We start from the raw sequence: 24,066 nt of genomic DNA, 5'->3' as shown, positions 1-24,066 counted from the left end.
ACTGCACCCCAAGTCTTGACCCATCTTCTACAAGAGAAAATAGCACCTTCATTTTGAATTTGCAACTTCCAAAAGTGATCCAGCACTTTTCCTTGGTCTTCCTAGTAGCTGAAAAATGAAAATGAAAAATAGGATTATTCTAAGAAAAAACTGAATTTTTGTTTATGTGCTAATGAGCGCTCACAGATTAGATAACATTCTCACATTTTTCTTATGAATTCAGAGAAACTTAAGTGCAGAATTTTACTGATCCTGATTATATCCTTCACATAACCCGTGTGCACAGGAACCCCTTTGCTGCACCCTGCTGGACAGAGTTGTGCATGTGCCACAAGTATACCCAATTCAAGCAAGAAGCTTGACATTAAATAATATGTATTATATTAAGAAAGATAGCAAAATTAGCTTAACAGTACAGATGTTTTATGTAATCAAAAAGTCTATAACATCTCTTCATAACTTTGCAGATTTTAAACAAATAATTAAATAACAGAAACATAAAGAAAATGGGTAAGAGAAAACATTAAAAGTTAGGTCAGGACCTTTAGTACCCCAAACGATACAGTGGAGATTGTATTTCTCACCTCCTGTCATAGAGTTCAAGTAGTACAGCCCACAATGTAAAGGGAGAACCTGCAGAGTTGTTTTGGGCACAGATACTCTGACTCAACACATTTTTGGAGCCTTGACTCTGAACCAAGTCTTTGGAGGATAAAACTGTGTCACTGACCCTATTTCTCTGTGTTAATTTGCTTGACTTTTATTTAAAACAATGTCCTTTGAAAAGCAATCCATGCTCATTTTTTAAAAAGAGGAAGTATAAGCCAAAAGCACACAATTTTAAAACTCATATTCCACCACCCAGAAATAACCAATGTCTGTGAACAGCCTTCCTATGCATCATATTTGCTTATTTGTTTATTTACAAAGGTGAGGCCACTCATTGCCCTTTCCCCTTCGACCTCCAGGACTGTCATGGTCTAAATTTGTGACTTTGCAAATCTGAGGTTATTCTTGGGCTCCTACATATTAAAATCCTAATCTATTTTTATTTTCCCTAGTTCTTTTTCTTTTTAAATATAAAATTACCAAGGAACCTCAAATTCTTTGCTGGGTGTGTCAGATACAAAATATTAATTCTGTTACTAATAACAGTCTTCATTCTTATTATTCCCTAACTCTGTGGGGCACCAGGCTGAGAATTGCGCATAATTATCGCCTGTTCCCAGCCACCCTATGAGGTCTGTGTTATCCCCATTTACAGAGAGGACCTGGAGTCTCAAAGAACCCAACATCATGAAACCAAAAAGTAACAGAGCCAACCCCGCTTTGCCCAGTCCTTACTCTAAAGTAGTTGACCGGAAAGCCTTCCATTTTATTCCATTTCTCCTTTCTTCCAGGTATAATTTTCGGGGGTTTCGCTGGTTACAAGCTATGATATTTGCCATAGAGGAAATAAACAGCAGCCCGGCCCTTCTTCCCAACATGACGCTGGGATACCGGATATTCGACACTTGCAACACCGTTTCTAAAGCCTTGGAGGCCACCCTGAGTTTTGTGGCCCAAAACAAAATCGATTCTTTGAACCTTGATGAGTTCTGCAACTGCTCACAGCACATCCCCTCTACCATTGCTGTGGTGGGGGCGACCGGCTCCGGCATCTCCACAGCCGTGGCAAACCTGCTGGGGCTCTTCTACATCCCCCAGGTATCCGGGCCTTCTTAGGTGGGGCAATGTGGGCTGGGGTCAGGAGAACCGGCTTGGGGGGCTGCCGTACTAGGTGTCCAAATAGTTTGCTCTTTTCCTCTCTCTGGCTTTACATGGACACAAAAGCCCTTTTAATTACTTGGGACATTGGATCATGACCATTGGGGATTTTTGAGACCCTCAATGTCAACATCAACTAGACCTTCTTCACAAGTCTTCCAAAATTTATTTAAATATACCTGATGTAACACTTTGTATATAACTTCTATTTATTTATTTGTATACCTTGCCTAGAACTCCTCCCCACCAACGTGTTCAGTTCTTTATTTTCCACTCCATTCTTTTAGTAAATGACCTTTCTTCTGCCTTTACTAAAAGGAATGAGGCCATATGCGTTAATCAAGCCGTTCAAACCCCAAATATGTCCCTAATCCTACTCTACTCCCTTAAACATCTCTTCCTCTCAACTATCTGGTTGGAAATTTAGCTCAGAGAGAAGCAAAGCATATTTCTCACCAAACAGGAACTTGGTTGCACATTGTAGAAATGGAAAATATTCTATTCCATTCAACATCTATTTATAGAGTGTATATGAAGAAGCATTTCCACCCTGCAGGAAGTCAGCCTAGGTGGCGAGAGGTCTGCATTTTCAGTGAATTGCACATTGACTGAAATATGTGCTTTGAAAAATGTTTGTTCAAAGTTGCATATTTTTTTCACCAAAAAAAAAAAAAGACAGCAAACTTTAAATGTCATTTTATAAACTAATTTTTCTCCCTTAATACTATACAGCAAACCTTTTCTCATGCTAATATTTATAGATCTATGACATCATTTTATAATAGTGAAAAATTGGAAACAACCTAAATGTCCATGGGTGGGAGAATCAGCTCAATTGTGATGCATTCCTTATATCAATTTTGTAATTAAATTATAGATCACATTTTTAAATCAAATTTAATTTTTTTATGTCTAATATTTGAAATTTATAAATTCCTTTGATAAATTCACATTTCTACGTTGTGAGGTCCTTGTTTTGCTGGGTGATAGCCATTATCCCTTTACATATACATGACAACTGAGAAAGTCCTGTCGTCATTTCCCGAATCCTTACTTTCAGGGAATTAAAGGTATTTCCCATGGGGAATCCCTGGCTCTGTAACTTTTGTGCTAAAATGATCTAACAAAGTGAATGTGTTGGGCAAAATGCAAATGTGTACCTTGTAAATTTTACATATGGTGCAGTATTATTTTCAATACACAGTTAAAGTAGATTGCAGTTATCTCATGTCCAGCTGGTATAAGATGCAATTGTCATCAATAAAGAACATGAAGGGGAAGATTTTAATTTTTTGTGATTTGAATGAAAGATAACGTTAACTTGAATTTGAATATTGGAAGTGCTGAGAAGACTACAGTGATTATCAGACAAACCAATATAAGTGTATCTACAGCAATGGTTCTCTGCCCTGAATGCATGTTGGAATCACTGGAGAGTTTTAAAAATACTGATTCCTGGGTCTTATTTCCCAGAGATCATGAGATGATATGAGATGCAGCTTGGGTGTTGGGAGTTTGGAAAGTTCCCCAGGCAATTCTAATGCACAGCAGAGTTGGGAACCACAGCTCCACAGGGTGGGGTCAGTGGTATTTCTGTGCCATTCACGCCACCAAGTGGATGAAACGAGCAGACCAGCTAGCCTGTTCTAACCATAATACGTTGTGGTCAGAACAGTTTAGTGAATCATCCACGAAATTCTCCCCTCTTATAATAAATTTTTTTTAAATTGTGTGTTTTTAAGGGGTTTTGCAGGGGGAGGGAGTACAGAGTGGTGTTTATCACCACACTGGACAAATGTTATGAATGTATTCTTTAAGAGAAACATATACATGAGGGATATGTTTGTTCTTCAATTGTATTCCTTTAAAACCCTTTTTGGCCAAATTTCAAAAATCAAGAAGTAAGCAATAATGAATGGATTTTTCAAATGCCCAAGTAGGTTTTTCATTTGCAAAAACCTGATTTAGAAGCCTATTGGTTGGGTCTGCAAATAGAGCATCTCAACAAATTATTTAATCTCACACTATCTATCTCATTAACTTCCACAATACAGCAAGCAGGGGCTTATTCTGATCAAAAACAATTTTCGTCAGTTTCATATTATAACTTTTAACTTCAAAGTTTTTATTTAAAAAATATGCCGGCCCTGTAGCAAAATTGGTCCAGTTTTTCATAGACCAATGCCTTTTATATTTTGGTATAGAAATGATTCAATGATAAGAAGGAACATTTTAGAAAAATTCATTTTAAAAACACTGAACATAGGAAATTAATTGTTTCAATTGGTGATAAATATTTTAAAAAGGCATTCTCCAAAATTTCTTTAACTTCATATTTTTAAGAAGTTTAAAAATCTCTCTAGAAAACTGGAGAACAAGTGATATTAACATCCCTCATTACCTAGAAGAAATTCCATTAAGTATAAAAATGCTTTGTTCTTCAGAAGAAATGGTCCAATAACTTGGAACTTCCTAACTGGTGAGCCAGGACCCACAGGAGTGCTAAGGGTGGGCCAAAGCCTGCCAAGATATAGACGCCCTCAAAGTTTTGGATGGCTAAGTCAGAGCACCCTCCACCAGGGCTGCTCAGCCTCTTCCATTAACCTCATTATCTGTGTTGGTCACAATGTTGGGGGTGGAGAGATTGGGAAGCTCTGTACTAACAAATGCTTCACATGATATTCAGATACTCCTGCAGGCAATGATCTTTTACCATCGGAGAAAAGGCTTTCTTCCCTTGGTGCCCTCCCTCCTCCCCCGCCCATGCTCAAATGTAGAACGGGCTATGTCTAAGAAAGTGGAAACACAGCAAGGCAGCTTCCCCGGGTTCCTTTTCAGCCTCTCTAGGTTTCAGAGACCCTCCTAAAAGCCTGTCAAGAGGCCTAGGCCATCACCTGAAATGAACAGAGGAAGGGGCTCTGGATGTGACTGAACCCAAGAGGGGAAAGGATGTATTTCTGACTATATTTAATAATGCATATCATTGTTATCGTGGTGCGGGAGAATTGAGCCTAATAGACCTAATGGCTAGTTGAGCCTAAAAGATAAACAGTTCTTGGAAATGACTACAATTAAGGGTACTTTTATCTAAAGTACTGTGGGGAGGGAGAGGGGGAGAAGAGGGAAGGAAGAGAGTGAATAGCTAGAGACTAGAGATGGACAAGAAGAGAGAAACCGGGCAGACTAGGAAAGGGGAACCCCTTGGGGCTCCTCTGAAGAGACTTAGGTTCATAACCCAAAGGGAACCTATACCTTTCAGAAGTGAGTCATGGGAAAAGCGTTCATCACAGTAAAGGGGGAGCTAAAATGTTCAGATCAGACCTGGATCCAGCAAGCAGAAGATGTGTACATGGGTATAGTGTAACCAACGAGGCAGTACCGAGGAGGTGAGGAGAAACGATGGGACAGTGCATAAAACACTCTCCATGAAAGAATAAATGGATCCTACTACTGTTGAGCTGACTTTATGGCCAGACCCATTTTTGAGGGTAGCATTGTGAAGACCCATCCCCTGCGAATTAGAATGCTCCCTGATAGACTGACTGACTGGTGCTTGGATGCTCACACAGGAGATTCTGGTTGTCCTCACCCTTTCATTGTGTCTGCAGTGAAGAACATATTTGATAAGTTATATTAATAAATGCTCAACAAGCCACCTCCACATAGCCTTGAGGCTCACCCAGCATCGCCCCCATTCATTCATTCTGTGTTCTTTCCAGGTCAGTTATGCCTCCTCCAGCAGACTCCTCAGCAATAAGAATCAGTTCAAGTCCTTCCTCCGTACCATCCCGAATGATGAGCACCAGGCCACCGCCATGGCAGACATTATTGAGTATTTCCGCTGGAACTGGGTGGGCACCATTGCAGCTGATGATGACTATGGCCGGCCAGGGATTGAGAAATTCCGAGAAGAAGCTGAGGAGAGGGACATCTGCATTGACTTCAGCGAACTCATCTCCCAGTACTCTGATGAGGAAGAGATCAAGCAGGTAGTAGAGGTAATCCAGAATTCCACAGCCAAAGTCATCGTCGTCTTCTCTAGTGGCCCAGACCTTGAACCCCTCATCAAGGAGATCGTTCGGCGCAATATCACGGGCAGGATCTGGCTGGCCAGCGAGGCGTGGGCCAGCTCTTCTCTGATCGCCATGCCGGAGTACTTCCATGTGGTCGGAGGCACTATTGGATTTGGTCTGAAGGCCGGGCAGATCCCAGGCTTCCGGGAATTCTTGCAGAAAGTCCATCCCAGGAAAAATGCCCACAATGGTTTTGCCAAGGAGTTTTGGGAAGAAACATTTAACTGCCACCTCCAAGAAGGTGCTAAAGGACCGTTACCCATGGACACCTTCCTGAAAGGTCAAGAAGAAGGTGGTGGCAGGATCAGCAACAGCTCCACTATCTTCCGACCTCTCTGCACAGGGGATGAGAACATCAGCAGTGTTGAGACCCCTTACATGGATTATACACACTTACGGATATCCTACAACGTCTACTTAGCCGTCTACTCCATTGCTCATGCCCTGCAAGATATATACACGTGCTTACCTGGGAAAGGGCTCTTCACCAACGGTTCCTGTGCCGACATCAAGAAGGTTGAGGCTTGGCAGGTACATCCTTCACTTAGATAGCAGTTCTCTGTGTGATAAAGGAGAGTTCGGCCGATCTGGGCAAGACAGATAAAATGGTTACCGCAAAACGACAAGATCCTAATAAGGTCACTAAATGTCGTTTTAGATTCAAATTGCCTTTTACAAATGTCTGAGTAACTGACTCTGAACAATTGATAGTAATTTAATTTGATTATCTGTTTAAAGCCTTGGCTCAATTGTCCTTTAGCTTAGTGCAGTGGTCGGCAAACTCATTAGTCAACAGAGCCAAATATCAGCAGTACAACGATTGAAATTTCTTTGGAGAGCCAAATTTTTTAAACTTAAACTTCTTCTAACACCAATTCTTTAAAATAGACTCACCCAGGCCCGTGGTATTTTGTGGAAGAGCCACACTCAAGGGGCCAAAGAGCCACATGTGGCTCGCGAGCCGCAGTTTGCCGACCACGGGCCTAGTGGTTCAGAATATCTACAGGATGGCCCCTAAAAGGTTTTTAATATCCTGGGACAGATTTAGTATTGAGGGGAAGATATTTTTCTAATGCTTTAATTTAAAGATACTGCTGTGAGTAACAGGTATTTTTTGAGTATCTACTACATACCATATGCTAACAGACATAAAACTAGTGTTACTGTGTATAGTCACCACTTTGCTATTATATTACTCAAAATATAATGTACTAAACCACCCAATAGACCATTTAAGCTTAGGACACAAGCAAATCAAGGGTACAGATAAACCTTGCCTTAAAAGGATTTGGTATTGGATATTTCAAAAAAGAAGCACTGAAATAGTTACAATAGGAAATAATCAGAACTTAAGTGGAATTCCAATACTCATTCTATGGTTTAGTCTAGTTTTGTATTTTTAAATTACATGTAGGAGAGACATCATAATCTCTTCATTTCAAAGAACTTATGAAGATAAGTCTGACCTGACTTACATCTTACATAGCCATTCATGTCTTGCATATGTATCTTGATTTGTATTTTTTGAAGTATAGTTGGTATACAATATTATATTAGTTTCAAGTGTACAATATAGTGATTCAACATGTACATACCTTACAATGTGATCACCATACTAAGTCTAGTAATAATCTGTCCCTGTGTAACTTTGCCACAATATTATTGACAATATTCCCCTTCACTTTTTTACCCATCGCCTCACTTCGCCTCCCCTCTGACAACCATCATTTTGATCTCTGTTTCTATTAGTCCATTTCTGTTGTGTTGTCTTTGATTGGTTGGTTTTATGTGTTTTTTAGATTCCACATATAAGTGAAACCATACTAATTTGTCTTTTTCTGCCTGACTCATTTCACTTTGCATAATGCCCTCTAGGTCCATCCATATTGTTGCAAATGGCAAGATTTCATTTTTTTATTGCTGAGTAATATTCCATTATATATAATTATATAAGACATCTTTATTTGAAGAAAACAAAAACAGTAATTCAAAATGATATATGCACTTCTATGCTCATTGTAGCATTATTTACAATAGCCAAGATATTGAAGCAACCTGGGTGTCCATTGATAGATAAATGTACCTTGATTTTTAGATGGTGGCGGGATTGAACTTGCAACCCAGATACATGGCCTTGACCATGAATCAAACCTGAGACCCTTTGGTGCTCGGGCCAACATGCTAACCACTTAGCAACACCAGCCAGGACCACCCTAGGTTCTTTTGAAGATGAAATGAGATGATGTATGTGAAAGCAATTTGTAAATTTTTAAATTCTAAACAGATAATGGTTATTTGTTTGTTTTTTAATATATTTTTGTTTATTTCAGAGAGGAAGGAAGAGGGAGAGAGAGATAGAAACATCCATGATAAGAGAGAATCATGGTGGATTGGCTGCCTCCTGCAAGTCCCCCAATGGGGATAGATCCCACAACCTGGCATGTGCCCTTGACCAGAATCGAACCTGCGACCTTTCAGTTCGCAGGCCAATGCTCTATCCACTGAGCCAAACTGACTAGGGCTAGATGGTGGTTATTATAGTAGGATTTCAGTATGTCTCTAATTAATCAATTAGGGGGGGGGAACAGTAAAGTAGCTTTGTACACAGAACCAAATCACCATAGACCCTTTGGAAAAGATATTGAGACACAAAGAATGTACAACCTGTGTCACTCATTTTAAGAGATTCTTAGGGGATAAGGAGTGACTGTCGAGGCTTGGCAGAATGAGTCAGGACACGCAAGATTTTAGTTGTTCTTGTGTTCAGACATCATTGTTGGCTGAAGTTTCTAATCTCTATGAGGTCCTTAAAGTTTCCTTCCTTGCACTGCACACACCCCCATCCCCAATCCTGTCAAAGAAAGAGGAGCTTTAATGAAGGTCAAAGACCAAAAAGAATTCAGAGCCATGACTCTAAGTTGTGGAGTTTTAAGAAGAAGAAATAAATAGACAATCTTTGAGTAAATACTAGTGTCTTTTCTCTCTTCCCTTGCATGTCCCCTGGAAAGAGGAACCCAGCTTTTGAAAGCCTACAGAGCCAGGGTGGGGTTGAAGGGAAAGACACTTCCAGTGGGTACTTTGACATTCTGCTCTTCAGTGAATCCTCTCCCAGACAAGGATATAAGACCCAGATGGTCAAGATCAAAGCTTGGACATATGAGAAAAAAAGCCAAGAATCAGGCTATAGTCAAAATATGAACTTTTAGTGGCATGCTATAGAAAATACAAACCAACAGGCTTAAACAAAAGAAGGAACATTATTAGTAGCTCATAATACTGAAAATCTCAGAAGTACAACTAGATGCTTTCATCTCCATGTCTCTCTTCCTTAATCCTCAGGATTAACAACAGTTTCAGGTTCATAAAATCCTTGCTGCTAAGCTCTCCTTACTTCCCAGGATCTTCTGTAGAAGTCCCAAAATCCACATTGATTGGCCAGTCCAGGGCCACATATTCATCCCTGAAGCTAGAACTTCATAGACAGAGTAAGGCAGGGAATAGATCCCCCAGGTTAAATCAGGATGCTATTACAAAAAGAAGGTGGAAAGAGAAGCAAAACAGCCAAAATGAAGTGTTCTCTACACAGACACCTCAGCTGACCCTAGTACAGGTAAATATGTGGCCTCCTGACTCACATACAGTCTGGTGCAATTCATCCAGGAGAGGAAACAGAAAAATAAGGCCAGAGCTCTAAGGAGGAATAACATGTGGGCACCGGCCAAAATGTCCTGTGCTGTAAGTCTCCTTTGAACCTCAGGATTCCAGGCAGTTGGGTGGACATTCTGGAATTTAAGATCTTGGCCATGTGTCTATCAGAAGATGGATCAGCAATGATTCACACTCATTATTAAGACCTACATGGAAACCTGTCACCCATACAATCTAAACAATCTAATCCAAGAACCTCAGCCTGGAATTCCACCTTCTCTCAATTGTCTTATAAGCCAACCATTCTGGCACCTTCCCATAAAACACTGATTACTTTTGGCATAGAATATTTGCTTAGATACTATCGCACACCCAAAGAGCCATCGTTGTTGTCTATGATTGTCCACAGCAAACTTTTAACTCTTTTTCAAAATTTACTTTCTCCTGAAAGTCTTTTCAAGTCATATCCCCCCACCACCCACACACACACACACACACATACACACACACTTTCTGACCATTCTTTCTTCCTCATTTTTGCCATTTGTACACCTAGCTTAAACTTCCACAGTTCTTCAGTTAACTGAAATAGTAAGGTCAATTACAATTTTCTTTTCTTGATCATTTCCACCACCACCACCCCTAAAATTTATCAATCAACTAACTCATATGCCTCAAAAGTAATACTAACAGGTAATAATTTATGAGCATACAACACACAATTGCCTCCTGACCTCCACAGAGACATCCCCCCCCCCACCCTTCTCACGCTCCTCATCAGCTCTCTTCACTGTGATTCTCCCATTATACTACTCTAAGCTTTATGAGGGCAGGAACCACATTTGTATTGTTCAGCACTATGTCCAGAACACCTGGCACCTGAATGTGTATAGAATGAAGGAATGAATGAGTAACAGTCTAGTTGATTTGACCTGACAACACTACCTAGAGTCCTTTGCAGAGAATTGTTCAACCCTGAATCAAGCACTGGCCAGGGTATTCTAAGCTGTGATTGGAAGAACCTGGGTCACACTCCCAACAATCCAGTTTGAATGGGACATCATGTAAGTAAGTATGGAACTGCCTTCTTCCTTCTGTCCGGATGACTGTGCACAAGACATGCTTCCTACTTTCCTCCACCATACACAAACCACTCAGTAGACCAAAAAAACAGGCCTGCATGATGACAGGACCATGGTAACAACAGAAGCCAAACAAAACTGATCTTTCCAGGAATTGCTGGTGCTGTGGGGGTTTGGGAGAGGGGAAGTGAACTGAGGTGAGAGCCAAAGGAGATGAAAAAGATGGAGCCAGAAAATAAAGCTGAGGTTAGAGAAGGGAATTGGTCAAGGATTTTCCCTACGCTCTTAGCACAGGAAGTGGGCAAGAAGCAAAAGGATCCTTATCTGTGTGAACTCTCCCTCTTAGTCCATGTGAATGGGGTGCTTTGTGCATCTTGTGCCACTGTCCCTCTGTGCTGGGAAGTGATGCCAAGAGTAGAGGGGGAGGGTAAATCATTGATTATTAATGGACACGGTGAAATTTTTAACTCAAAAAATTCAACACTCATATGATTTTATTTATACCCCTGCTGTGAGGATGAAACACTATTCAGGTTAGGGTTTGAAGTAAAGAAGAAAATAAAAGATGCCATTCAAGTTGGGCCTTGAAGGCTGGATAGGATTTGTGGAAAGGATCTGTTCCTTGGAGAAAATGTAAACTGCAAAGGCAAACACACCCAACAATGAAGATGAATCACAAAAACATTATGTTACCTGGCAAATATTCAGACCGAATACATACTGTGTATTCCATTTATACAATATTCTTCCTCTAATGATAGAAAACAGATCGGCGGTGGGATTAATTTGGAAGGGACATCAGGGTGCCTTTGGAAGTGATGGTAGTCGCAGTTACACAGGCAAATACATTTGCCAAAACTCAGAACTATACGCTTAAAATGGGTGTATTTTATTCTATGTAAGTTGATTAAAAATACAAAACAATGGAAAGTCCCATGGGTGGGAAAGTACAGGCCTTTCATGGAGATCTGGATGTCACTCAGTTTCTACCCTTTTCCTATTATGGCTTCTTATGTTGCCACAGCATTATACATGTCTCCACCTCCCACTTCTAAAATATGTCCATTTTCTCAACCTCAATTTTATACTAGTAAACCTATTGTAACTAGGGATAGACAACTTAGTAGATACTGTCTACTCTGACTCCTACACCTGCGTAGTAGTATATAGTGAAATGGTTGAGAGTTTGGACTCTAGAACCAGACTAACTGGATTTAAATCCCAGTTGCTACCTAATAACTTTATGACCTTGGGAAGTCATTTAATGTCTCAATTTCTTCACCTGAAAAAAAATGGAGATATGAAACATAAATTTACTATGAGAATAACATTAGTTGATATGTATAAGGTACTTAGGATACTGCATATATATAGTAAATGTTCAGTAAATATTAGTCTTGAGTATTATTCTTTTGTAGGTGAGGAAAGTAAGACTCAGAAAAGCCAAAATGACTTGCCCAAAGTCATATTTAGCCCAGTGGTGGGCAAACTCATTAGTCAACAGAGCCAAATATCAACAGTACAACGATTGAAATTTCTTTTGAGAGCCAAATTTTTTAAACTTAAACTTCTTCTAACGCCACTTCTTCAAAATAGACTCACCCAGGCCGTGGTATTTTGTGGAAGAGCCACACTCAAGGGGCCAAAGAGCCGCATGTGGCTCGCGAGCCGCAGTTTGCCAACCACTGATTTAGCCAATAATAAGAAAGGCAACATCTGCCACAGGCATTCTTTCTCTGATGAGGCCAAGATAACTGTTAAAAGAACCATGTGCCCAGTTGTCCCTCTGGGCACATGCTTTCTAGCTCCTGAGAGCCTAGTCAACTGAAGACACTGATCCATAGCCCTTAATCTTCTGGTGTACTGCTGTCATCATTCTTACATGGAACAGTTGTTTTTTTTGGACTTACCCTTCTCTTCAGGTCATGCTCAGCTGTTACTAAAACATTGTACTACTAGAGGCCCAGTGCACAAAATTTGTGCACTCGCAGGGGCAGGGGTCCCTTAGCCTGGCCTGCGCCCTCTCACAGTCCAGGAACCATTGGAGGATGTCCGACTGCCGGCTTAGGCCCGCTATACTCGCCAGCTGTGAGCCCCAATTCTGGCTATTGCATTGAGCGTCTGCCCCCTGGTGGTCAGTGTGCATCATAGTGACCGGTTGTTCTGCTGTTTGGTCGATTTGCATATTTGCTTTTTATTATATAGGATGGTGATTCCAACTCCGCTTTCCCTCAACAGAGTGGTGGAAGTTTTATAATAAGTTTATTCCATGTTGTGAGTGTTTACTGAAAATAAATGTGTGCTTATAATAAAAAATTTGACATCTAGCCTAACAGTTTGGCTCAGTGGATAGAGCATCTGCCTGTGGACTGAAGAAGGGTCCCAGGTTGGATTCCAGTCAAGGGCACGTACCTTGGTTGCTGATTTGATCCCCAATAGGGAGCATGCAGGAGGCAGCTGATTGATGTTTCTCTCTCATTGATGTTTCTAACTCTCTATCCCTCTCCCTTCCTCTCTGTAAAAATCAATAAAATATTTATATTTTTTTAAATTTGACATGTAAAATGTGATATTTAGCTGTAGCTTTCTTAAAAGATCACAAAGGAAATATTTCCCCCAAAAAAGATCCAGGACTTCTGTTTTTCTTTTATAAAGATAAAGTTAACATTTTATCCTGTGAAAACCACAATTCTTATGATATGTCTACCCTACCACTATTAAGTAAAATCTTTTAGCACATTTTAAAACAAATTCTACTAATATTTCCCTGTTTGCCTGTTTGTTTCTTTGTCTTAATCTGGAAAGTTATTTTTCTTTTTAAATCAGAACACAATAACATTGGTTATAGTTATAGCTCAGAGGGAGAAATTGCACTGGCCCTTTATCCTATACTGTAGTTTTCAGTAATTTGCTTTTCAATATACTAGTATAGGTTTAAGTTCAACCAATTACATAAGATCCATAAATTCTATCGTCACAATTTTTTAAAAAGTGAATCCTATGTCTTTTCACTTTATCTGAAAGTTCTTTTGTTTGTTTGTTTGTTTTTGTTTGAGTGTAGAACTTAGATCTTTATGTTTTTATCCTAAATCAGCCTGATCCAGTCCAGTTGCCCTGGTTAAAACTTCCAGTACAGCCACAGTGGAACAGACATTCTTGTCTTGTTCATGATCTTAGGGGGAAAGCAGTCTTTTTTTTTTTTTTTTAATAAAGTTTGATTGATTTCAGAGAGGAAGAGAGAAGGAGAAAGAGATGAAAAATGGAGATATGAAACAAATTTATTATGAGAATGATGAGAGAGAATCATTGATTGGCTGCCTCCTGCACACCCGCTACTGGGAATTCAGCCCGCAACCTGAGCATGTGCCCTTGATCGAAATCAAAACCAGGACCCTTCAGTCCGCAGGCTAATGCTCTATCCACAGGCCGATGCTCTGTCCACTGACCAGCAAGGGCAGCAGTCAGTCTTTTACAATTAAGTATGATGTTACTAATGTAGGTTTTTCATAGATGTCCTTTATAGCATTGAGGAAGTTCCCTTTTATTCTTAGATTGCTGAGAGTTTTTATCTGGGATGGGGGTTGGAGGTTATAAACATGTTTTCTGTAACAATGGAGATGATCAGACGGTTTCTCTTTTGTAGCATGTTAATGTAGTCAAATGTTAAACTAACTTTGCATTCCTGGGATAAACTCTACTTGGTCACAGTATATTTTCCTTTCCGTAGATAGCTAGATTTGATTTGAGATCCAGTGGGAGTGAGCACCCCTACACTCAGAGGCTGGATCACGCCTTACTCTTTCTTGGTGCCTCAGTGACCCCTAGCACTGGGTAGATCCCACATGAAAGACAAGCTGCTGAGTGCCCACTGCCTCCTCTTGACCCATGTCAGGGGCACTCAGGAAGCAGAGCCAGGAGCCTAATGATGCTTCTGTAGGGCATACCCATTAAGAGCACAGGCTTTGCACCCCTTTGCTAGCTGTATGGCTCTGAAAAGATACTTTTGTTTTCTGTGCCTCAGTTTCCCCAAAAATAAAATGAGGTAATAGTACTATTAGTTGTGAAGATTAGATTAGGTAATAAATATAAATTATTTAGCATTGTTCCCCAAAAGGAATAAAATGACTAGGAAGGTTTAGTAATTATTATCATTACTTCTTTTGTACAAGGGCTTTGTGACCCATAAGACCCTGTAAAAATAAGGGATCGGCCATAACTATTACAATAGGTCTCCACCCACAGCCTCATTTATTTCTTCCTCTCACTTCCCTCTGTTTGAGTTTGATAGCAAGACTTCCACAAAAGCAGTAACATAGAGGAAGATGGTGCAGATCCTAAGGGCACTTACTGCCTCACTCCTTCCCCAAAGCCCATCTCAGGAAACACCAAGAATGGCTCTGGCTTACCAACCAATCCCTCCTGGGGCACCACCACATGATAATGCACCTGTAGAAGTCTTGTCTTGGCCTTTGGTGAGATATATCTCCTTTCCTTCCCTAATTTCAAGAGAGTCTTTCCTACCCCAGGTACAATTTAAGCACCACGTAAAGCCCCTAGCTTACCAGGGCTGCTGCTAACACATGAAGTACCCCAGTGTAAATTAGAAAAAGGGGCGGGCCTCTTCCTCAAGTCATGTTCCTTCCACTTTGGTAGATCAAGATAGTTTACTGTCCTTGCTCCGTGCAAAAACCTACATAAACCATATATGGCAGCCTTGTGGCTTATACTCAGAATATTCATCTCTGTTCCTCTTTAGGTCCTGAAGCACTTGCGTCACCTAAACTTTACCAACAACATGGGGGAACAGGTGACTTTTGATGAATGTGGTGACTTGGTGGGGAACTATTCCATCATCAACTGGCACCTCTCTCCAGAGGATGGTTCCATTGTGTTTAAGGAGGTTGGATATTACAACGTCTATGCCAAGAAAGGAGAAAGGCTCTTCATCAATGAGAAGAAGATCCTGTGGAGTGGGTTCTCCAGAGAGGTATGTGCTGTCCATCTGAACACCAGATGCCTCCACCATGGCAGGAAATGTGCTGGGCTTTGGAGGGCCTTGGTCTGTTCACCACTGGACTTCCAGAATGAGTCCATTTCCCTCAGCTCACTCACTCTGCATCGCCAGGGCTCCCCGTGAAATCCATGAGTGTTTAGTGTACAGCAGAGAATCCTTGGAACCTGAGCCCCATGCTTATTATTTTAAAACAATTTTATTCTTTACAAATCTGACTCCCTGGCTAGTAATAGTTCCCGTAACTAAAACTTTCTCCAACCAGAGCAAAATATTTAAGCAAACACAAACATCACTCAAGGCAGGGCCTGGATAATTAATTCACAAAGAGGTAGTTCCCTATGATTCAAACATCTCAGGGCTACTGACCTATCAACCAAAATGGTCGTTTATTTTTCTCCTTGGGAGATCTGTAACACATAGGAGGATGTTTGTGACCATGATCAGGGTCCTCCTCCCTTGAGTATCACTGCATCTAGATGCCTGATTAATAACCAGAAGCCCATCACCCAGTGAATAGGCTCTCCAGGAAAAGACACATGATGTGCTAAAATGATGAACATTCTGTGATGGTTGAGTCCCAGGATGTAATAGGCTCTACTGAGGACCCAGGTCCTCTGTAGAAACAAATCCTGGACAAGAGTTAAATCCTCTTTTAACTCTCCCAAGATGCCTGGATGAAACCCACTACATTACTAGTTGCGTTTGCCTTTCTAGTATCACTTTTGAGTATCGTGAACTGCTTTGTAAAACGTGACCAAAGATTCAACTTCATCTTTTACCAAATGCTCCTTAGGTTGGTTGGTGGGTTTCTGATCAGATGCTATAATTTTATGGGTTCCCAATACGTAGGATAGTTATCCATGCAAAGGTCTACTATAGATAAGGAAGCTTATCCACAGTGTGTGAGTCATTGCTAGCCTCTACCTCAGAGAATGGATTCTCAATGTTAAACATGTCACAACCCTTCCCAGACAGAGATTTGGAGCTTCCAGAGATTATACAATTCTGTCCACTAATTATACCCTTGTCTAAATTATCACAAGTTTCAACTGACTGTAATCTAAATGGATCAGCTATACTATCACTGATTTCCCTGCTGTTAAATCACTCAGGTTATCTTTTACTTCCATTAATGTGCATAATTGATTGTCTCTAATAGGTGTATGTCTCATCTCCCTTCCTGCAATGAAGCTATTTCCTGTATAGTTCTCTATAACCCTATTTCCTGTATAGTTCTCTATAACCTATAACAGCCTGTGCACACTGTGGGTTTAAACATTGGAAAATGAATAACAAGGAATCTTCATGAACTCAGTCACTTCTGTTCCTGAGGTAGTTGACAGAGTTATAAATTAAATCTAATTTTTCCACAGAAATGTTACTTCAAACTTAGTACACATAGGTACTCAACAAATATTAGGGTCTAATCCACTTTTTTCTGCATTTTTTTATAGAAATGACCACAAAAATGCCCTCTATATTTACCTATAAATAATGTATTAATAATTTCCCTACATAGCTCACAAAGTTGTTAATGAAATCAAGGATATAAAAATTAATAATTCAAACTGTTATTAATATAGCATTTATGTATATAAAAGCCCAGTGACCTTGACGGCAGAATGACCAGAACGACTGGTCACTATGATGTGCACTGACCACCAGGGGCAGACACTCAACACAGAAGCTACCCCCTGGTGGTCAGTGCGCTCCCATAGGGGGAGTGCTGCTCAGCCAGAAGCCGGGCTCATGGCTGGCTAGCACAGCGGTGGTGGTGGGAGCATCTTCTGCTTCCACAGCAGCAAGCCAAATGGTAAGGGGCGAGCAGACGGGCAGTTAGGAGCGAGCAGGCAGCCAGTTAGGAGCAAGCAAGTGGGCAGTTAGGAGTGAGGGGTCCCAGATTGCAAGAGGTTGCAGGCCGGGCTGAGAGCCCCCCTTCCCCTGTGCACGAATTTTGTACATCAGGCCTCTAGTTATAATATATTAATCGATGCCTCGATTTACTTTCTAATGAAGCACTTTAGAACCAAAGGGTCTTTTTTTTTTTTTTTTTTAGCTAGAGGGGCTTTAAATATCTTTGTATCCAATACCCCAATTTGAAGTTGATGACACTGAGGTTTAGGTGGGAAAGGGTGATTTCAAGACAAGATAGATGGTCAGTATAAGAGTTGAGACTAGGATCCAAGTGCTCTGACTCAGACCCTAGTGCTCCATCCTCTACACTATACTCTCCATAATTATGTCCTTATTTTATTACAACAAATAAGAAGGAAAAGAGGCATCTTCTTTGGGGTCTTGGAATTCAGATGGTCTTCCTTGGCCAGAATTGGATAGGTATCTTTGATGAAGCTATTCAGAAGAATTAAAGATACTTGCTGGCTTTTTGCAAAATGGATTCTTCTTGATGGCTATCCAGCCCACTCCTTTGGTGGTGGGATTTCTCTTTAGCTGAGGGATGCAGGAGGAGGCAGGAAAAGGGCTCAGAGGTTGGCATTATTCCAATTTTTCACTACTATAAAGCAGGGTTTTCGTACAGTGAAGAGTACAGACTTTGGGTTACTTACCTGGGTGTGAATCCAAGCTCTCCAATAAGTCACTGTATTACCTTGAGCTTGTTTTTTAACCATTATGAAGAAAAACTTGGTATGACAGAGACTGCTAGAGGCCCCCAATGTTTGTTCTCCCTTTTTTTTTTTTTTTAATAATAGAACTCAATTTTAACTGGGCACATGACCATCCAGAATTTAAAAATTTCTCGGTCTCAATTAAGTATGGCCACATGACTAAATCCTGCAGAATGGGATGCAAGTGGCAGTGTTATGTGATGGAATCTGGGAACCTTCTTTTAAGAAAGTGCTTGCAAGAATCCTTTGCTCTCTTCTTCATCTTTTCCTTGATCCTGCTTCCTAGAAACCAGATGCCCTGCAGGTAGCAGCTAGACTTGGTGTACACTGGGATTTTTGCTGAGTAGCCTCAGACCTTGTACTGGCATGGAGATTGAACCTATATAAATCTGGTGAACACCATTCACCCTACCTGGTGAATCACTGAGAACTTGCCTCGTGCAATTCAAGTACCACCAGAGGCTCTTTCAGTAACTGAGCCTAATAGGCAGCCAGCAGGTGGAGGCAGGCAGAAATGGACCTAGGGGTCCCTTGGGCCTTTTTGCTGACGTGTCCCCAGAGTTGGTGCTGGTGAAATTCTGCCTTGGTGCACACCTTGGTCCTTCCCACACACATTGAGGCCCAGCAGAGGCAGCCACAAAGTGACAGGTAGCTCAAGACCAGTCATAGGCAGTGTCTGATATTGACCTGCACCAGAGTTCCTCCTAAGAGATCCCAGAACCAACACACCCAGTGGCCAACTTCAGACAAAATCAAGGCAGGATCCAATTAGTTTTACAAGTGGCATATCCAAAGGGAGATCTCAGCAGGCACCAGAACCTGCTGAAGCAATTTTTGCTTAATGTGGTCAGTACCTACACAGCAACTCATACACTGTGTTCAAGGTTGAACCTCACAGCCAGCCAGCTTGAGGGCTGAACCCACCCACAAATGGGCCAATAGCAATAAAGACTCAATTACAACAGGAGGACTTACATAATCCATATAAGGAACATTCCAAGAGCACCCAACTCAGGTTATCAAGGAGACTGCACCACTGGATCCCACAGGACACCTATTATATAAGGACACCCTACCAATACTGGAAGACATAGCATATCTACTTAATACATAGAAACAAATACAAAAAGGCAGCCAAAATGGGAAGACAAAGAAACATGCCCCAAATGAAAGAATAGGAGAAATCTCCAGAAAAAAAAGGGGCTAAATGAAATGGAGGCAAGCAATTTACCAGATATACAGTTGAAAAACATGGTTATAAGGATGCTCAAGAAACTGAGTAAGAACTACAAGAAACTTATTGAGAACTACAACAGCATGAAAACAGCCATAGGAACCATAAAAAAAACCAGTCAGAAGTGAAGAATACAGTATCTGAAGTGAAGAAATCACTATAAGAAATAAATAGTAGGTTGGATGAAACAGAGGATCAAATCAGCAAGAAAAAACTGAAAAAAAAAACACAAAGACATGGAGGCTATATGTTACAAAACAATAAATGGGTTAATAATGATATCAAGGAAAAAAATCAAAAGAAACCTTGAAACAAATGAAAATGAGAACACAACAAGCCAAAACTTATGGGACACCATAAAAGCAGGCCTAAGAGGGAAATTCACAGCATTACAGGCCTACCTCAAGAAAGAAGAAAAATCTCAAATCAACAATCTAACTTTACAATTAAAGGAACAACAACAAAGAACAACAAACAAAACCCAAAGTGAGTACAAGAAAAGAAATAATAAAGATCAGAGTAGAAATAAATGAAATAGAATCTAAAAAGAAACAACACAAAAGAGCAATAAACCAAGAGTGGTTCTTTGAAAAGATAAATAAGATTGACAAACTTTTATTCAGACTCATCAAGAAAAAAAGAGAAAAAAACCCAAATAAGTAAAATCATAAATGAAAGAGGAGAAGTAACAACTGACACCACAGAAATACAAAGGATTGTAATAAAATACTGTAAACACTATATGCCAACAAATTGGACAATCTGAACAAAATGTATAAATTCCTAGAAACATACAATCTTCCAAAACTGAATCAAGAAGAAACAGAAAATCTGAAAGACTAATTACAAGTAATAAAATTGAAGCAGTAATCAAAAATTTCCCAGCAAACAAGAGCCCTGGATCAGATAACTTCACAGGTAAATTTTACCAAACATTAAAAAAACTAACATTTGTCCTTCTTAAATAATTCCAAAAAAATTCAAGAAGAGCCCAGCCAGCGTGACTCAGTGGTTGAGCATTGACCTATGAACCAGGAGGTCATGGTTCGATTCCTGGTCAGGGCACATGCCCGGATTGCAGGCTTGATCCCCAGTGTGGGGCATATAGAAGGCAGCCAATCAATGATTCTCTCTCATCATTGGTGTTTCTATCTCTCTCTCCCCCTCCCTTCCTCTCTGAAATAAATAAAAATATTTTTTTTTAAATCAAGAGGAGGGAAGACAAGGCCAGCATTATCCTAATTTCAAAACCAGAAAAAGACACTACAAAGAAAAAAATTATAGGCCAATATCCCTAATGAACATAGATGCTAAATTTCTCAACAAAATATTAGCAAATTGGGTCCAGCAATACATTAAGAAGATCATACAACATGATCAGGTGGGATTTTTTTCTGGGGATGAAAGATTGGTACAATATCCGTAAATCAATAGATGTAATACACCACATAACAAAATGAAGGATTAAAATCACATAGATGCAGAAAAAGCATTTTATAAAATCCAGCACCCATCTATACTAATAAAGGTCTAGGTGGCCCTCATGCCCTCACGTCATCACAAGATGGCCACCCCATGCTGTCACAAGATGGCCACCACAAGATGGTTGCCACAAGATGGCCAGCAGGGGAGGGCAGTTGAGAGCCATCAGGCCAGCAGGGGAGGGCAGTTGGGGGCAAGATCAGGCCTGCAGGGGAGGGCAGTTGGGGGCAACCAGGCTGGCAGGAGAGGGCAGGTGGGGTGACCTGGCTGGCAAGGGAGGGCAGTTGGGGGCGACTAGGCAGGCCAGCAGAGGAGGGCAGTTGGAGGCAACCAGGCAGGCCAGCAAGGAAGGGCAGTTGGGGGCCATCAGGCCTGCAGGGGAGGGCAGTTAGGGGCAACCAGGCCAGCAGGGGAGGGCAGTTGAGAGCCATCAGGCCAGCAGGGGAGGGCAGTTGGGGGCAAGATCAGGCCGGCAGGGGAGGGCAGTTGGGGGCAACCAGGCCAGCAGGGGAGGGCAGGTGGGGGCGACTAGGCAGGCCAGCAAGGTAGGGCAGTTGGGGGCCATCAGGCCTGCAGGGGAGGGCAGTTGGGGGCGATCAGGTTGGCAGGGGATCAGTTAGGCATTAATCAGGATGGCAGGCAGAAGCGGTTAGAGGCAGGCAGGCAGGTGAGTCGTTAGGAGCCAGCAGTCCCAGATTGTGAGAGGGATGTCCCAGATTGGAGAGGGTGCAGGCTGGGCTGAGGGACACCCCTCCAGTGCCCGAACTTCATGCATCAAGCCTCTAGTTTACGATTAAAAACTCTTAGTAATGTGGGAATAGAGGGAACATACCTCAATATAATAAAGGCTATATATTTTATTAAAAACAAAACAAAAAACACATAGCCAACATCATACCCAATGTACAAAAACTAAAAGTGTTTCCCTTAAGAGCAGGAACAAGACAGGGATATCTGCTTTCACCATTCTTACTAACTAGTATTCAACATAGTACTAGAAGTTCCAGCCATGGCAATCAGACAAGAAGAAGAAATAAAAGCCATTTAAATTGGAAAGGAGGAAATAAAACTGTCACTATTTGCAGTTGACATGATACTGTATATAGAGAACCCTAAAGATTCTATTAAAAAAAAAAAACTATCAGAACTGATAAATGAATTCAATGAAGTATCAGAATACAAAATAAATATCCAGAAATTGGTTGCATTTTTACCAGTATTCACCAATAATTAACTTCCAGAAAGGGAAACTAAGAAAAATCCCATTTATAATTGCATCAAAAATAAATAAATAAATAAAATACCGAGGAGTGAATTTAACCCAGGATGTAAAGTTGTGCTCAGAAAATTATAAGATACTGAAGAAAGAAACTAAAGGAGGTACAAATAAGTGAAAGCATATTCCATGTTCATTAAAATGTCCATACTACCCAAAGCAATCTATAAATTCAAGGCAATTTCTATCAAGATACCAATAGCATATTTCACAGAACTAGAACAAATATCCCAAAAATTAATATGGAACCACAAAATATCCCAATAGCATCAGCAATCTTGAGGAAGAACAAAGTTGGAGGAATCACACTACCTAATATCAAACTATGCTATAAGGCCATAGCAAAATAAACAAACAAAGTAGAAATGGACTCATAGATACAGAGAACAGAATGACAGCTGTCAGAGGGGAGGGGAAGTGGGGGACTGAGTGAAAAAAGGTGAAGGTATTAAGAAAAAAACTGCAGAGAGTATGGTGACTATAAGAGGAAAATGGGGTGGAAGGAGGTAGAAGAGGGTAAAGAGGGGATAAATAGTAATGGAAAGAGACAACTTTGGATGGTGAACACACAATATAATATACAGGTGATGTGTTACAGAATTGTACACTTAAAACCTATATAATTTTATTAACCAATGTCACCCCAGTATACTGTATTCAATAAAAATGTTTATAAAATCAATTAAACTTGGGCTTCATTTTCAAAAACACTGTTAGGCTGTGATATTTTAGCCTGGAGCTGCTCTCCAATTATTTTAAATAATTTGATTGTTGACTCTTTTGGACAGCCTCATCATCTGCAAATATAACAGTTTTATTTAGTCCTTTCCAATATTTAAGCCTCTTTTTTTTTTTTTTTTTGTCTTATTCTACTTACTAGTTAGGAACTCCAGTGCAGTATTTAATAACAGTTGTGATAGTGGGCACCCTTGTTTTAAAGAAAATGCTATAAATATTGTCTTATTTGGATGATTATTTTGTTACCTTTTTGCAAGTTAAAGATATTCCTGCTCCTTTTCATTAAATTTTTATCACTAGTCTTCGTTGAATTTCATCAAATGCTTCTTTATTTTTTAAATCCTTACTGGAGGAAATGTTTCCATTGAATTTAGAGAGAGAAAAAGGGGAGAGAGAGAGACAGAAAGAGAGAAACATTGATCAGTTGTCTCCATATATGCCTGACCAGGGATCGAACCCACAAACTATGTGAACTGCCGGGGAACCGAACCTGCAACCTTTTGGTGTACAGGACGATGCTCCCATTAACTGAGCCACGCAGCCAGGGCTCATCAAATGCTTTTTTTTTTTTTTTTTTCATCTGTTGATGATCATATTTTTTCTGTGTTAATTTACTATTGCAGTGAATGACACAGATTTTTCTAATATTAAACTTGTTTGCATTCCTGGCATAAACCTAACATGATCAAGGTGTGTTTTCTTTTTTATGTCCTTTGAGTTTGTTCATTGTTTTCATATTTTTCATCTATTTTTAAGAAGTGGAAAATAGTTGTATTCTTCTCAGTTCCTTTCACATTCCTTACACTTTGCACGTGCCTCCAAGACTTCTGTATAGTTTTGTTTCCAATAACCAGAACTTGCTGCTCTTTCTCAGAAGACTGCCTTGCCTGCAGGCTAATAGAACCCACTTTGCCCACAGGCTCAGAGAGGCAGAAAGGCCTAGGAGTTTACATTTCCCTGAAATGACTTAACCAGTGAGTGGGGTGAAAGTCTGAAAGCCCTAGCCCCTTCTCCTCAGATCAGGACTGTTCTGAGTTCCCCTGAGGACCAGTCAGGAGCTACCCTCTGAGGGACTTTGCTCAAGATAACACCCTTGCTTCTCCCCTCCCTTCTGTATTCTACTTCCTC

General features: G+C 40.5%; 1 protein-coding gene across 2 annotated transcripts in view; it reads left to right on the top strand.

Annotated features, from left to right (window-relative positions):
- CASR (calcium sensing receptor) overlaps positions 1-24,066 on the top strand; it is a 28,575-nt gene that overhangs the window by 400 nt on the left and 4,109 nt on the right. For both annotated transcript variants that reach the window (XM_028153381.2, XM_054711745.1), the window contains exons 2-4: positions 1,401-1,707; positions 5,487-6,371; positions 15,327-15,557. In XM_028153381.2, the coding sequence (XP_028009182.2) occupies positions 1,401-1,707; positions 5,487-6,371; positions 15,327-15,557 (1,423 nt within the window). The remainder of the gene's footprint in view (positions 1-1,400; positions 1,708-5,486; positions 6,372-15,326; positions 15,558-24,066) is intronic.

Source organism: Eptesicus fuscus, chromosome 3 (assembly GCF_027574615.1).
Source record: "Eptesicus fuscus isolate TK198812 chromosome 3, DD_ASM_mEF_20220401, whole genome shotgun sequence".
Taxonomy (NCBI): Eukaryota; Metazoa; Chordata; class Mammalia; order Chiroptera; family Vespertilionidae; genus Eptesicus; species Eptesicus fuscus.
This window is presented reverse-complemented; position numbering and strand designations above follow the sequence as displayed.